The following is a 16978-nucleotide window of genomic DNA, read 5'->3' on the forward strand; positions in this document are numbered from 1 at the left end:
TGTGTGTGTGTGTGTGTGTGTGTGTGTACATGATCGTGTCGGGCAACAGCTTACAGGAGTTGATCCTTCCACTATGTGGATATTGGCAATTGAACCCAAGTCTTCATGCTTGGCTACCATCACGAAGATGATGGTACTGATCCATGATGCCGGCCCACTTTTCTTGTGAACAAAGGCAGACAGTATTTCATGTAGGACATGACTTGATTCCACTGTGCTATGCTCCCATACACCACACTTGAAGAAGTTGGCTCTCTCCTTCCACCGTGTGGGTCCTGGGTACTGAACTCAACTTAGTGACAAGTGCTTGTACCAACTGTGCCATCTTGTCAGCTGTTTCTAGTGATAGCTCCATGAATTCAAGGAATGCTGTCTTTGAAATAGCTGTGACTTCAAGACAACTATGTAGGAGTCAACTAATTTATCTGAAACTTTAGACAAAGTAATGGCCTTGGTCTATAATGGCTCAACTACAAGTGCAGGCTAGATGTTTATGTAAGAAACCAATACAGAAGAAAAGAAACACTTTTGCAGACCAATGAATCACCAAAACAAAGTAGCTTGTGAATATGAAGGTAGTGACAGGCCATGGGAAATTGAAGAGGAAAGCAAAGACAGACATACCGGTTGGAAAGTGCCAAGCAAACACCAATAAACTTAGAAAGTACCAATAAACTCCAGGTACAGCAGCTGCCCTTAATACAGGTACTACACACAGAAGTCAGTCAACCCAAGACAATGAGACCAGCCTGACCCACACTAGAGAGCTCAAGCATACATAGACACATGTTTTTCATACCATATAACTATGGAGCAAACAATCTAAGCTTCATACAGCTTTGCCACATGAAAGGAAATAACTGCAAGCAAATACAACTGAGAACTATGGGAAATCTATGAAGAGTTTTGTATGTTTCAGCAGTCAGCTGCTGTAAATGTTAGCACCAGGATACTCCAAGCCCCGCCAAACCATGTGGCCCTTGACCTGCGTTGCCAGGACAACGACCTTCAATCCCACAATCCACTTGGCTCAATTCCTACCCTCACTGGTGTGACGTCATTTTCTGTATAAAATAGGAAGTCACTCCCTCCTCCCTCTCCCTCTCTCTCTCCCTCTCCCCCCTTCTACCCGCTTTGCCGCTCCCCCATTCCCACATAATAAACCTCTCCCACGTGGAACACCTTGGCCTGGTCTGCTGCTTTGTTTATCCGCTCAAAATATAAAATTGGTTCCGGAAACCTGAGAATGATTGATTAAGTGGAAAAAACCACAACTAATCCGGTGTTTCATCCAGCGAGGTCGAGTTTGGCTATTGGGATGAAGCCTCATTCTCTAGGATGAGACAAGACCGGTGGTCTTGATGTCTTTTGGAGCTTAACGGAGCACTGTCCTGTTAGGGTTGATGTGTATGAAGAGGAATCATCTTTAGGTGGGGGAATGAAGGGTTTTAGGTGGGACAGGTNGANCCAATGANAGAGTCCCTCAAGTTTAGCAGNTGTAGNAGTTACAAGGATTACCTTAAAAGGACCCTGCTACTTTGGAGAGAGAGGTGAAGGTTGATGACCTGGAGGAGATAAAAGGACTTGGTCTCCAATATTAACAGGTAATGGGCAGGAAGCAGAGTGTGGTCGAGGTAGGAGACAGTCAGCAAAGTTCCATAGGAGAGAGCGAAGATGAGAGAGTAATGGGGTAAGCAAATGATCTGGAAGGGGAGAGCTCTTGGGCGAGAAGCCAGGAGTTAGGACTGGACGTCTGTACATGAGTTTAAAAGGTGAGATAAGGAGAGGTCACTTGGGGAGAGCTCACAGTCTGAAAAGAGAGAACTCTAGAGGGAGGTAGAGTCTGTAATCCTTTGTACATTAGGACTTAGTAACGGGCTTAATTTAAGTAGAAAGGGGCAATAACACCTGTGATGGTTTGAATATGCTTGGCTCAGGGAGAGGCACTATTTGGACATGTGGCCTTGTTGGAGGAAGTGTGTCACTGTGGGCATGGGCTTTAAGACCTTTGTCCTAGCTGCCTGGAAGTCAGTTTTCTGTTTGCCTTCAGAACAAGACGGAGAACTCTTAGCTCCTCTTGCAACTGCCTGGATGCTGCCATGCTCCCGCCTTGATGATAGTGGACTGAACCTTTGAACCTGTAAGTCACAATTAAATCTTGTCCTTATAAGAAAACTATAGCTGTAATGAATATAACAAACCTATATCCAGAATTTAAAAAAATTCAGCTAATTTTATGTCATTATATAAGTAATAACATTTTAAATTAAAAATGTGAGAGAAAATGCATATCACAGTCTTTTAAAAGGTTTGGATGTCCCTGAAGGTTCAAACCTACTCTGCCCCAAATTTTACCATTTTGTCCCCTATTTAAAACTTCCAACATCCTTTATAGCAGTCTTATTCCCCAGATTCTCTCATTTGCTAAGTTTACTGAAATTCAAGGGGCATATGAGAGAGAGAAAAACCCTAAGCCAATGTATCAGAGACAGATGTCTTCAACATAGCAGATCCCCCCAAACTTTAAAAGACTGATAGTTTTAAAGCTGCTTAAACTTCCAGATCATAAAATGGAAACAAGCAATGCAATTTTATAAAGAAAAAAAATCTTTTAAAAAGCACACATATTCTTACTGGAGTGCCAGTCAGCAATAAAGATCTTGTAACAAATACTACCAACAAACAAGACTGTGCTCAATAAAGTGTCTACAACAATGTGCTTTCTGCAGAAACTGACCACACTGCTCAGTCAGGAGGGAACAGAGAAGGTTGGTCCTGTAGAAACCTTTTCTTGTAGATCTCTACAGTTTATTCTTTATATTGATTAGCCATAACTTTTCTCCCCTATTCTTATTAAAGTAATAAGTTACACTGGTTTTCTTCAGCTTAAAGCTACCTTACATTCCTAGAATAATATATCCGTTTTCCAATATACAGATTTAATCCGAAGCTCTTTGGGATGATGTCTTACTCAGGTGATATGACTGTAACTGTTCTTTCTTATCTACACAGTACAGAGACCAATTGGCCTTACGAACAAGTGTGTGTCCTAGTTCCTCTGCTTCGACTTTCTTTCTTTCCATTGCTAACATTCCTGTCTCCCAGTTTCTCCTCCGAGTGAAAATGTGCTGGTTTTGTTCAGCCGGCCCTCCTCCTCACAGCCTCTCCTGCGAACCGCCTGGCTGCCCTAGCCTGGGGGTTCAGAAGCCAGTGCAGCAGCCTTGGAAGCAAGCGCCCCACCAGGCTGCAGCTCCAGTTGGAGAGGGCAGTCCCAGAAAGAAAAGTCCTCACTGGCAAGCTGGCGATGCCCTTTTGCAGGTGGGTGTTCTGCTCTCACTCTTTACTCTTTTCTCTTTGGTTTACACAGTTGTATTATGAACTACCTAAGCATGTTTGTCCTTAAATGTTACTCTGCTTAATGCTTAAAAAACATTCCTGATGTGCACGTTAAAAGATGGCTTATCTATGACAAGTAGTTTTGTGCCATTTTTTACTGTGGGAAGAAGTGATCCTTCAAGGCGGCCCCAGTGTCCCTGTAAAATATTAGCGGGTGTGCCAAGACTGGAAAGCCCCAACCGCCCTTTCTCCATCACCTGTTCTCGGGATCATCTTTGTAGCCCGAAACCACTAGGGCACAATCATTGCTTGAGGTATTTCAAAGTTAGGATTCATTTCTAACTTGGGAAGCGTTTTGGGCTTCACCCAAACATGAATGTTTCTCAGCAGTGCCTCGGGACCTCCCTCACCCACGAACACTTACGATGGTGTAAAGCCCTCTTTCTGCTCCTCGAATGGTGAGTGGCAAGTGGAAGGTCTCTGCTCACCTTTGCATTCCCTTTCTAAGAACCAGTACATGACTCACAGGGGAAGGTGACTCACAATGCCAGACTTACCTTTCCATCTCATTTACATCCTGAATTGTTTATGATGTCTCTTATAGTTTGTCAGTTTGTCAAGTTTAGACTCAGTTTGTACTGTTAATGCACATTACCAAACCTTACCAAAAGCAAAATGAGTCCCAAACAAGATTTAATACATTCAGCGTTTAAAATTCTTAAAACTTGTTTTTCCCTTTCTCTTCACTATGATCTAGACACACATGAAATGTTTGTTTTTATTTTTGTGTTTTTGTATTTGTTTTTCGAGACAGGGTTTCTCTGTGTAGCCCTGGCTGTCCTGTCCTGGAACTCACTTTGTAGACCAGGCTGGCCTCGAACTCAGAAATCCGCCTGCCTCTGCCTCCTGAGTGCTGGGATTAAAGGCATGTGCCACCATGCCCGGCTGAAATGTTTGTTTTTAAAACACTCATTCTATCAATACTTTTAAATAAACCAAAAGGATGACACTCATTCAACTTCTAAAAACCTATCAACACATTATCTGCATTGAATATGTTGGTGTTGTCTGAAGTAATGAAGGAAAATACTAAAAGAAACACCTAGATCCTAATTCAGCTGGGAATGTGGGAATGTGGCTCTGCTGGAGAAATGCATGCCTGGCACACATGCGGCCTTAACCTTGGTCTCCAGGGCTCCAAGACCAGGTATAGAGCCCACACCTGTTATATAGTACTCAGGAGGGACACAGAGGCAGAAAGATCCAAAGTCCAAGGTCACCCTGGCCTACACAGTGAGTAGGAGGCTAGCCTGGCCTCTATGAGACTTTGAGTCAAAAGCAAAGTTCCAATTATTATTCTCTTCTACTTATCTCTATTAATCAACATTATCTAGAAAGACAGCATAATTTATGACCTAATGTTTTTAAAAAGTCAAAAGATAACATAGCATTTTTTCTTCCCTTGTATTTTTTTCTTTCTGAGAAAACTAAATGCTAGAAAGAGTATAACATCTAAGTCATGAAAACTTAAAAAAATTTAATCTGGGGCTGGTGAGATGGCTCAGTGGGTAAGAGCACCTGACTGTTCTTCCGAAGGTCCAGAGTTCAAATCCCAGCAACCACATGGTGGCTCATAACCATCCGTAATGAGATCTGACGCCCTCTTCTGGAGTGTCTGAAGACAGGTACAGTGTACTTACATATAATAAGTAAATAAATCTTAAAAAAAAAAAATTTAATCTTGAAAATATGAATGAAATACATACAGTGAAAAATACGGAAGTCAATGTATGGATGGGAACCTCTTCTTTCGGTTTCAAACCCTGCTCGGCTCCTCCCGCGGACATCTCCTGGACAGAATCAGTAGATGTAAGGTTAGGAAGCTGTTACTACTAAGTAGGTCCCATGCCAGCCCGGGGAAGCCAGTGAGGAAGAGAAGTGTCACTACAGCGACATACACGTGAGAGTGCCACGTCATAAGGAAACCCATGACTCTGTGTTAAAAGATAAAAGCAAACAAATGGATGGAATGGTTAAGAACTGGCTTATTTGGAGGACATAATAAAATTTCAGTATTGAGTTGTAAGGCTGGGTTAAGAAGCTTAAAGATTATATTCCTCAATAATTATCTGTATTTTAAAGGTCATTTTATTACTCTGATGTGGCTGAAACAGCAACCATAAAAAGTCAGTGGGAAATGAAATCTGCTTCCCAGAGGAAAAAGCCACAGTGAGAAGCAGGCATTTACCAGCGTCTGCTCTGCCTGGGATGCCTGCAAACAAGACACAGGAATCACACAGGAATCTAGCCTATAATGCAGTAAAGGTAATCTGCTCTCATCCAAGGTTTTACCGAGCTCTTAAACTCTCGTTTGTCTCTGTTTGACACTGTCTTTGCATAACCCGCATGATTCTCAGACGATCTAGCACTCAATTACCAAGCACTCTGGATCAAACATAGATAAGAAGAGTTCTAGCGCCCATTCTGTGCATGCAGAAATTGGGTTCTGGTAGATTAAATCACATTTCCAAGCCTGTGTTGCTGCAGCTGACAAGCCAATCCTTAAACCCACGGGATCCAAAAGCCGTCTTTCCCTGTCAAAGCTGTCGTATCACCCAAGTTCACAGCAGCAAGGAGAGCTTCCTTGGAGTCTACCAGCCTGCCCCTTCCTGTCCTCCTGAAACTCTGACCTCCTTGAAGGATCTCCTTGCTCTGCGTCCTTAAGGAAGGCTCACTTCATGCACTGGGACTCCATTTATATCTACCAAGGCCTCTTTTACATGGCTACTCTTCATTGTGACCAAGGCTTGCTGAACACGTTGGACCCAGGACATGCCAGTGTACTAAGCTTACCTACCCAAATATAAATAAAACAAACACAGAACTCCTTTCTACAGAGGAGGGTTAGAAGCTATAAAGTAAGTTAAGAGAATGGGGAATGGAGGGATGGGATGGGACAGTGTTATCACGGGAGGCCTCACTGAAGAGGTGTCTAAGCAGGGACCTGCAATGGGTGACACAGTGAGCTAATCAGAGAGGCTATCAGAATGGCTATCAGGAGGAAGTCCACATACTAGGAAGAACAAGCATGGATACCAGTCCAGCAGCACACCTAGCATATTCACACACAAGTGAAAGGCTAGCATGGCAGGGGTTCCAGGAAAGGGAATTTGGGAAGAGTGGGGTCAAAAAGGCATCAGAGCTGGATCACACTGAACCTTGATATCGTCTATGACAGATTTGAAACTTTAACGTTGAAAATCATCAGAGTACTCTGAGTTAAGGTGACTTTATTACGTACTAAAAAAAAGTTCACCTGGGTTGCATCAACCACAATTCATGAAGACCAAGTGCAAGATGCAAGGCAAAAACCAGGGTTTGGATTGGGTAATAATGTGATCAGGATGGTGAGATGCTAGTTTTTGAAGGTACCCCACACAAGATTTGCCAGTGAACTAGAGTATATAGTCAAGAATTACTGCATTTTGGGACTTAAACCTACTTAGATGGCAAGATGTGGAAAACAAATCTTCTCAGGCCTATTAAGTGTGAGGTATCTATACTATAGCCACCAAAACACACCCATAGAAACACAGTAAATATGTCTGCGGCTTTGTTTTAAGACATGGAGAGAGGAAATGCAGAACAAACACTTGTACTGGAGCAGAACGGAAGTGGGTAACACACAAGACACAGAGTGCACCAAAGAGGAAGGAACAAGAACAAAATCAGAACCACAGGAAGCAACTGAGGTAGATAACTGTAAGGACTGGCTCAGGTTCTCAGAGCTGAAGGAAGAATTCTAACCACAAAGAGAAAAGTTAGGAGCAAATATGCCTACTGAGATCTAACTGCATGTTCAATAGTATGAAATAAAGAGCAAGAGATGTGTTTGAATGAGTAGATAATACCAACAAAGTAAGGGAGAAGAAAAACATATACATACATATAATACATACATACATAGCTAGTTATACTGACTTGTGGAATTAGGAAGTGTGCAAGGTACGTAAGTATCAAGTTCTCTCAGTAAGCTATCTGAGCACAAAATGAGGACAATATGATCATGTATTCATGGACTGGCCATTGTAGGCATGTTTTTATACACTGTGTAAAGGTTATCCTTGTGTTATTCAAATGCCGATTTCTCTACCCTCATATCTGGCATGACACTGTAATGCTTATATCAAGACTCTCCTGTGTCATCTGTGTAAACAATTTTAACCATTTATTCTCTGCCTTGTCAATAAACACTGATCACACAATGGTTGGGCAGAAACTTCTGCCAACTGGGATGTGGGGGTGAGGTGGGGTGAGGGAGATGCAGAGCAACACAGGAGGAGAGGGTCCAAGAAGACACTACAAGAAAACCAAGAGCCAGATCCTATGCTATGTAAGTAGCATAGGATGGGACTGGGAGGTAGCCAGATTAGCCGAGGAGATTGAAGTAGGTTATTTAACTGCTCAGCTATTGAGGTATAGCTTGAAATAAATCTTGGTTTCTCTGTGTGATTACTGGGGACTAGCAAAGGTAAAGGAATATAGCTGCTGCATTAATTTTATTACTTACATTTATATTAAAAATAATTCATTTTACACACTGTGGAATGCACAGCTAACTAGCAGTTGGCTGGTCTTTAGCAGTGTTAGAAACCAATTTAACCTATGTTCCATGAAGAATGCTCTAAAACAGGTAAGCTGTCCTCTAAAAGTACTGTCCTATTAAACCAGACTTTTAAATTATCCTAACTTTAAAATGCCTCTCTTTATTCATCACACTTAGTATTAGTTTTCAGATGCTAAACTTCAATTTCTGCTTCAAAAAGTGATGAAAGGTTACATAGCGTAAGATGTCTCATCTCAGATAATACTAACTGGTACTGGTATAAAGTGTTACTTAGGGGCTGGCGAGATGGCTCAGCGGGTAAGAGCACTCACTGACTGCTCTTCTGAACGTTCTTGGTTCAAATCCTGGCAACCACATGGTGGTTCATAACCACCCGTAATGAGATCCGACGCCCTCTTCTGGTGCGTCTGAAGACAGCAAGAGTGTACTTATTTATAATAAGAAATAAATCTTTGGGCCTGAACGAGCAGGGACTGAGCGAGCGAAATTTACTGGAGTGAGCAGAGGTCCTAAATTCAATTCCCAACAACCACATGAAGGTTCACAACCATCTGTATAGCTACAGTATACTCATATACATAAAATAAATAAATAAATAAATAAAAAGTAAAGTTGTACTCACCTAGCATACGAATATATAATGCAGTCTGATCAGAACTGTCATAGGAAATAGCTCCACGTCTCTGAAAAAAAAAAAAAGGCATATATTTTAGTACATGATAATAAAATGTGATCTAAAATTTAATTCAGTGAACATGCTTGTATTATTACATATAACTGCAGCATATTGCACCAAACAACGTTGAATATACAAAATGCATCTGCTCTGGAAATCTCTAGCTATGAGACAAATAGATACAACCTAGCTAAGAACTCCTAAGCAAAGGACACAGGAGTGAAAGGGCTGAGATGGACACACAAGCTGCTCTCTTCTGTGGAGTGGGGTGCTGACGATAGAGCACATAGGCAAGCACTCGGCCACTGAGCTGCAGCCCCAGCCCCACAGAAGTTGGTTTCTAAAACAATCAAGAGTTATTCAAAGGGAAGGAGAGGGGAAAGGTCAATCTGTTGATGGTTCAGGTGCATCTTCTCCAAGCCCCAGGCCTTAGAGGAGTGACTATTTCAGGTCCTACTCACAAGTCCTCCAGTGGTCCCCACTGTACTGGGAAGCGAGTCCCAAGTCCATGCTCTCAGATCCATGGCCTCTCATGGGATGCTCATGTCCTACCACGCCCCTTACCACCACGATGTAGTTAGTCATGTAGTCCTCCTAACTTTACCACCATGCCTAGAGTCTGCCTTCAGCTACTGTGCCCATGTCTTAGGCAGGAAGGAAGCATTGTTAGGCATTCCCTGATTAATAAATAAAGCCGTAGCCATCTGAACATTACTGCAGTGCCTCCAGTGCCTTTAAAGCAACCAATTTTACTAACTGTGTAAGAAAAACCCAACCCAATACAACACAACACAAAACACCAGCCAGGCATGCATGGCCACACAAACCTTTAATCCCAGCACCTGGGAATCAGAGGCACTCTGTCTCCTTGTTGCACTTGGCTAGTATTATCCTATTTGCTTTGTATTAAAATAGAAGTTCCACAGGAGCTGGAACTTTATCTGTCTCACTGACCACAGTGTTGAGGCCTCTGAAATATGATCTATCACTTAATAAGCTCTAAATACTTTGTTAACAAATGCACTTGTTGCAAATAAAACATATGAACTAAGGGATAAATGGACAGTTACTGCCAGAATTGATATACGTGAGTACACTTCAAAAATCTGGATGATAGAACTGACTAAACCTCTGAGTAGTATCTAAGTTCTGCACCAGCAAACGACTAAATCACTGCTGGCTATTTCAGACCCAGACCAAATCCCAACATTCAGAGCAGCACCTGACACATCAAAAATAGTGAAAAGGTTCAGTAGGTAAATGCTTGCTGCTGAGACTGATGGCTCGAGTTCAATTCCCTAGACTCACAGTGTAGGCAGAGAGGAGTGATTCCTTCAAGGTGTTCTCTGACCTCTGCAGGCATGCTGTAGTGTGGTGAGTGCGCGCGCGCATGCGCGCGCGCGCACACACACACACAAAATTACAATAAAATTGTTTGTTTGAGACAGGGTCCTACTATGAAATGATGGCTGGCTTACATGTAGTACTTGATATGTAAACTGGCTGTCCTCAAACTTACAGAGATCTGCCTGCCCCCTGAATGTTAGGATTAAAGGTGTATGCCACCATGCCTGGCTGGTGTGTGTTAGCAATTGATAAAATTACTTTCTTTAAAGACAGTAGTCATTGGAACCAGTGCCACGATATATTTATCTGTACAGTGATGTGACACCATAAAGACCTGAGGAGACAATTGAGCAGGAGTTTCTGGGACGATACTATTTAATACACACACCAAAAAACGATAGGAAGGAAGAAAGAGAAGGAGAGAGGGAGGGTTCACAATATCATCAACAAAAATTAGCACACTGAAGCCATGTGATCAAAGCTCTACCCCTAAGATTAATGATCTGCCCCACAAAACTCTGGCTGAGGTTTATAGGCACTTAATCTACAACTCTCCAGGGAGGTAAGAACAGCAACCTAAAAAATATGAAAAAAGTGTGTGGGGGGGGTGGAGGCTGGGGGGTCAATCTCCAGGACCCATACCTCAGGCACCATTCACCTTGTTTTGTGAACTGTCTTGCACTTGGCCTAGAACTCACCAAGTAGGCTACCCTGACTGGCCGGAGCCCTAAGGATCTGCCTGAGTCCTCAGAGCTGAAATTACAAGCAGGCATCAACATGCCTGAGGACTGAATGAATGCAGGTCCTCAACGCTTGCACAAGCATTTTCTACTTCAGTCCCAAGGTATATTCTTAACGCTTACTTGTCACTAAGAAAAAATAGGCTGAAACCTTGTATGACTTAATCCTTTCAAAAGTTCATGAAGTGTAGAACAAACCTTTCAGCCAAAACTAAATTCTATCAATACTCATTGTCTCCAAGGATACCAAAGGACAGAGGCAGAATGAAGATTTTTAATGTGGAACTTTGTGCCTTTTCAACTTTATAGCATGTATAGTTATTATATTTCACAAAGTAAATAAAAAGTGCAAATCATCTAAAAAAAATCTGCAAAGAAAGTATGGTCTCAAATAGTAAGGAACTGATTCATACGGAATGCATCCCTGGCCCCCAGTAATAGTGTGCACACCTGCTGCTGTCTCACAGTGAGCTAGTCACTCTGGACTAAAAAGCCACGGCTATCACCTGATGTCATCTCTACCATCAAATACTTGTTAGAATTTGGGCAAAAAAGGTAAAATTTAATGTAGCTGAATTAAGTATATTTTGATAATTACTTAATAAAATCAATTTGTTCTGTTACAGTATTTAATATAAACAACCTAAGAACTAACCTGAATCCCAAGATACCTACCAAATAGATCCAAATGAAATTAAATTTTTTAGACCAAGATTCAACTTTTAAAATAAGTATCTAAACTCACAAATGAATACAAATCCCACATCAACTTCCTTATAACTTACATTTAGTGAGTATCATGAAGTTTTCTAAGCAATCTAGTTAATCTAAAGTAACTCGGTTTTAAAAAGTGAATTACATTATGAATTAAAATCAAGTTTTATTTCACTTAAGAGTATCACTTAAAAAATGTGCTTTATACACCAAGATACAAGTTTAACAAACGTTTCTTAAAAGATCATAATTTTTAAGGCCACATACTGGTAGAATTTTATTTTTAATAAAACTAGAAAAACAAATTTTATCAAAATCCCGTGTCTACATCAGTCCTGACGTCCTGTGGGCTGCAGTCCACATTCCCTCACATTTCTCTAGAGAACAGAAATAACCAAGGCGCCTACTCGTGACTCTTCTAATTTAGCCATCCTGGGAACAGCTTGTAAAGCAAACTAGTATAGGTCAAAACATGGGTGAGGCCAAGCTAATCAGCAACCAGAGGCCACAGCATAAACAAGTTAAACCGTAGGCTCCAAAGAACCATGGCTGTTCAGGGCTGTGTGCTCTGGAACAGGTTGAGTCATTCTTCCATAAAGACTTCACTGCAGGTAAGTAACAAAAGGTAGACATTGTCCCCAATATTAGTTAACACATAACTTTTAAAGACAGGCATGATAAAAGCAACAATAGATAATGTTCTAGATGTCTTCATACAAACTCTCACTTAACCCACAAGAACTCTGTAAGGTAACCTTTATTCCCCACTTTGCATACTGTTAAACTCAGCTAATGAATTTAATGAATTTGCAGGGGTCTAAGTAAAACTTCTGGAAACAACAGTGGAAAATTATATCACATACGCAACAGATGGAACATGGCCAAAATTCCAAAACTATTTTTTCCCCAAATATATAGCAAAACAAGTTTTTTTTTAGAATACATGTCTCTTAATAGGTACTAAAAAGACAAGCTTTTGACTGCTAAAACACGCAATTGTGAACAGTTAGACAGCAGGCTTACGCTGCTTGAAGGAGAACATAACTTTACAGGCACTTTCTGTTGCTCAGCAAACAGCAGTGTTGTGAGCCTTAATTACTATCTGCCTTCTTAACAGAGAGACAAAAGGAGCTGCATGGTAAATAAAAGATAGAACCGTTCCTATGAAAGTATAGAAAACCATTTCAAATAGTGTCAACCTAAGTGTCTTTGGCTTCAGGCTCAGGTCTAGGTTTGCAAGCTGGCTACCTCACACACTATCAAGTATTTCTCAACTAAATTTAACTTCAAAACAACAGCTTATAAGTATATTTTTGTGAATGTATATTAGCTATAGTCCAAGAAAAAAATAGGGAACATACAACAAGATGGATTTTGTTTTATAAAGCTTGGCATTGTTTAGAATACCCTCAATAATTATACTTTACACATAAAAATATCAGTCACCCTTTTTCTCTAAAAGAAGATATTTAAAACACACTCAAAAGTCTGACGTGTTTAATTCTATAAAATCTTCCAAGTCAACTTCTTTAAAGGGATCTGCTTGGTTTCTAAAGAATAAAAAGCCCGTAAGAGCAATAACACGAGGTAAAGAAAAAATAAAGTAAAACCCATATCCCACAGCTCCTTGAAATCAGAAAGATCAAAATCAATATAAAAAGAGTAAATATTCCACACCAATCAAATATTCAAATTAACAATTATTGTCACAACACTGAGAGCAAAGATACTCTACCTTAGAGGTGATCCACTTGATCAGAACCAAAGCCAGACACCAGATCAATGTGATTCCCATTGGATCAACCAGAGGTCCACCACATACTCTCTCCTTAAGGAGTCCGGTGACTAACAGCCGTCCCAGGGCAGAAGAGAGGGGGACACTGACTGCCTTGAACCTCAAGCGGCTGCCTTCAGTGATCACCTGACTCTTCTGGGAATGCACTGCCTGGCTGGCCTTTCTGCCCAGCGCATGCTTTAATGCCACGACCCCACCACTAGTACAGAGCAGGAGAGATAGCACTGGAAGACAAGAAAAATCTAGCTGGTCTAATAATCTCACAAAAGGTCTCAGGCTAGCCCAAACATGCCGGTAATCTTTGTTCTACAGAGTATTTTAAAACAATTTTCAAAAATGCCTGGCAAGGCTAAACATTCCTCATCCTTCTCATGGAGACCAGTTTTGCAAGCATAATACTATCACACTCGAAAATATTTGAACATTTTGCACTTTTCCTCTGAGTATTGAATGTCTTTAAACTTTTGTTTTCTTCCAATATGGGATTACTTTATGACAACAGTGGCTGCTGTAAATGTGATCTGTGCCATTTAAATCCATAGGTCATTCACTTTAGATTTGGGGATAAGGTCATGTATTTTCACATGATAAAAGATATTTGTTCTCAAGTCCTAAGAAAGTCTAGTTCCTGCAATATTAGGGTCCATGTCTTGTTATTGTGACTGTGAGCAAATGAGCTGTCCAGAAACAAAGCCTGTCTCTCTTCCTCCAACTTCACCACCTCCCATAGCATCCAGCAAGTTACTTTTGATAAAGAGCTTCTCATGAAACTCTCAATCAAGAATCTAGCAAACATTTATTAAACTCTAGATAAGTAGCAGGCCCCTTGTTAATGACAAGAATGTCTAAGTTCATAGTGATCGCGAACTTGGCTCCTGCCCTTTAGACAATTATAGTTCACATTAACCAAACCGTTGCAAACAAATACCAAATTGCTAGAAATGAAAAAAAAGAAACAAAACAAAACAGATGGGTCAGATGAGGCTGCAAGAGGAGCACAGGTCAGTCCATGCAGTACTGTTGGGAGCCTTGTGCTAAAGAGTTTAAAACACTTTAGCCAGTATAGTTCCCAGGGGTTAGGGGCTGGTCAGGCAGCTGGGACATCATTGCAAAGGCTCCAGAAAGAGCTGATGACAGCTGGGCGGACAGAAATAAACACTCAGGAGATAACAGACTGTGCCATGGGCTTCGGTACACAAGGAGACAAGATCATCTGCACATACCCACCTTACAGATGATATCTGAACAGAATTCAAATAGTAATTAATGTAATGTTTGTTATCCATTCATTCCTCAGTACTAGGGACTTATTTGGTTTAGAGAATGGGGGAGGGGAGGAGGATGAAGAGGAGGGGGAGGAGGAGGAGGAGGAGGAGGAGGAGGGGCAGCAGCCCAAAAGATAAAGAACAATTACAAATAATCACCTGAAACANGAGAGGAGAGGAGAGGAGAGGAGAGGAGAGGAGAGGAGAGGAGGAGGAAGAGAGGAATATGAATGAATGTAGGTCAGAGGATATCACTCAAGTATCCAGGTATGTGTTCTCTTCTAACTTACAAGATCGAGATTAAACTCAGGACATTAGAGGCCTTCATGTAAGTGCCTCTATACATAGAGTCATCTCATTAGTATTTAAAAGAACTTAATTTTATACCTATCAAAAATGAAATACACATGAATGCACTTGTCTAAATTATGGCTTTCCTATATTGAAATTATTCATAACACAGAACCATAAACTTCACACAACGTGCTATATCAAAACACAATAACAAGATGTAACATGCAAATTCTTACCTTAAGTTGTGCAAGGATTATGTCATGAAACTAGGTTTGACTATTAGGATCTCTGATGCTCTGCTCCAGTAAGGCTCCAACAACCAAGGGCAGAGATCAAGCAGAGAGCATTTTGTTATTCTCAGTACTCTACTTATCCATGCAGAGCCTGGCACTTCTGTAATGCACAGGAATTCATCTCTTAGCACCTTTACACTTCTTTCCAATCAACTGCTAATATGGCTTATTTTAAGAAGTCAAATATAAAATTGCTATTACTCATATATTATTTAATGTGTCTTTGTTTATGGTGAACACATCAATTTTCATTTTCTTTCAAACTAATAGAGAAGAGCTGACAGGAGAAGAGAAAGAACCAGGATTCAGAAACACCGTAAAAAGAACATTAAGAAGGTAAGGTCAAAGTTCTCTTATTTAAATGAACTTCTGTTGGGATTATTTCTACCATTGCAAAACTGTACTGGGCTTGGACATGAGAGCAGCCTTATTCCCTTCACCCCAAACAACAGCTAGCCATATGTGGTAGCACACACTTGGAATGCTAGTACTCAGGAGGAGTCCAGGCTAGCCTATGGGATAGCAGATTCTGCATGAAACAACCGCAAAGCCCTGAGCCTGAGACAAGTGGTTGGTGGCAGGGTACCTTTTTGGCATGCACATGGGTTTTATGCCACCATAACAAGATTCATTCATAGTAAGTTATCAGTGCTATGCCCTAACCTTGATGGCTCCAACCTGATTCTGGATCTCAATTCCAATGTCCACAGGGGCAGCCTGAACTATATTAGTCAAGTGGCAAAAATCTCTGACATGAAACAGGACCAGGAACTAGGCTTGCAATTCTAACAGGCTAAGAGTTTGGCTCTCTACAATGGCCCTCCATTCCAGCACTGACTTATGGCTACTGTATGTCTGAAACTGTGAATGCAGACATTCAAGATACAATCCTTTTTATCAGAAAATTGCCTCTGTGACTACTGAAATAGCTATTGAATTTACAACTAAAACCAAAAGGCTTCATTGCTGATTTCAAAATTTTGCCCAAATCTCAGGCTATTACCTGAGTTCTCTGTAAAATAGCCTAAACTGTCTCAATGTCAGGAACTTAATGGCATCCTGACTTTTTATTATTTTGAGACACATTTACTTAGTACTAACATATATTGGTAAACTGCAACACTACCTGTCATAAAGAAAATACTTCCAATAAGACCAAAACCCAAAAGTCTTGACAAATTAGTTCCCTGTTTCACTAATGTCAGCCATATTCTTTCACAGTACCTTTCCTTAAGCCATGTCAAATCCTTAGTGAAACATAGCACTGTAACAAAAGACTGGTTGAAAAATTGCAGAAAAGTCAGGGCATTAAAACAACTAAACCGTCAAAAACAATCTTAGAATATAAGCAGACGTGTGGCTCTTCTAAAAATCTTTCTGGGGTTTATAAGATTAGTATCTGAAAAAACTCAGTTACAAGCAGACCTTATTCTTTTATGAGTATGATCAATAAAAACCAAAGTATGACTTTGATCACTGTTCCCTAGAAGAGCAATCCAAGAGCAGAATTTATCCAAGGGTTCCTGTCCCCCTGAGAACACCTGTCTAGAAGAGCAATCCAAGAGCAGAATTTATCCCAGGGCTCCCTGTCGCCCTGAGATCACCCGTCTAGAAGAGCAATCCAAGAGCAGAATTTATCCCAGGGCTCCCTGTCGCCCTGAGAACACCTGTCTAGAAGAGCAATCCAAGAGCAGAATTTATCCCAGGGCTTCTGTCCCCCTGAGAACACCTGTCTAGAAGAGCAATCCAAGAGCAGAATTTATCCCAGGGCTCCCTGTCGCCCTGAGAACACCCGTCTAGAAGAGCAATCCAAGAGCAGAATTTATCCCAGGGCTCCCTGTTGCCCTGAGAACACCTGTCTAGAAGAGTAATCCAAGAGCAGAATTTATCC

At 41.0% G+C, this 16978-nt stretch overlaps 1 protein-coding gene across 2 annotated transcripts in view; it reads right to left on the minus strand.

Moving 5' to 3' along the window:
* Pde7a (phosphodiesterase 7A) overlaps positions 1-16978 on the minus strand; it is an 84682-nt gene that overhangs the window by 23280 nt on the left and 44424 nt on the right. The window contains exons 1-3 of one of the 2 annotated variants that reach the window (XM_021196055.2): positions 13176-13320; positions 8586-8646; positions 5103-5186 (exon numbers count right to left, since the gene is read on the minus strand). In XM_021196055.2, coding sequence (XP_021051714.1) covers positions 5103-5186; positions 8586-8646; positions 13176-13235 — 205 coding nt within the window. In that variant the 5' untranslated portion in view covers positions 13236-13320. Of the gene's footprint in view, positions 1-5102; positions 5187-8585; positions 8647-13175; positions 13321-16978 lie in introns of those variants that run through there. The other variant, XM_021196054.2, reaches the window with a different exon arrangement.

Source organism: Mus pahari, chromosome 4 (genome assembly GCF_900095145.1).
Source record: "Mus pahari chromosome 4, PAHARI_EIJ_v1.1, whole genome shotgun sequence".
Classification (NCBI taxonomy): Eukaryota; Metazoa; Chordata; class Mammalia; order Rodentia; family Muridae; genus Mus; species Mus pahari.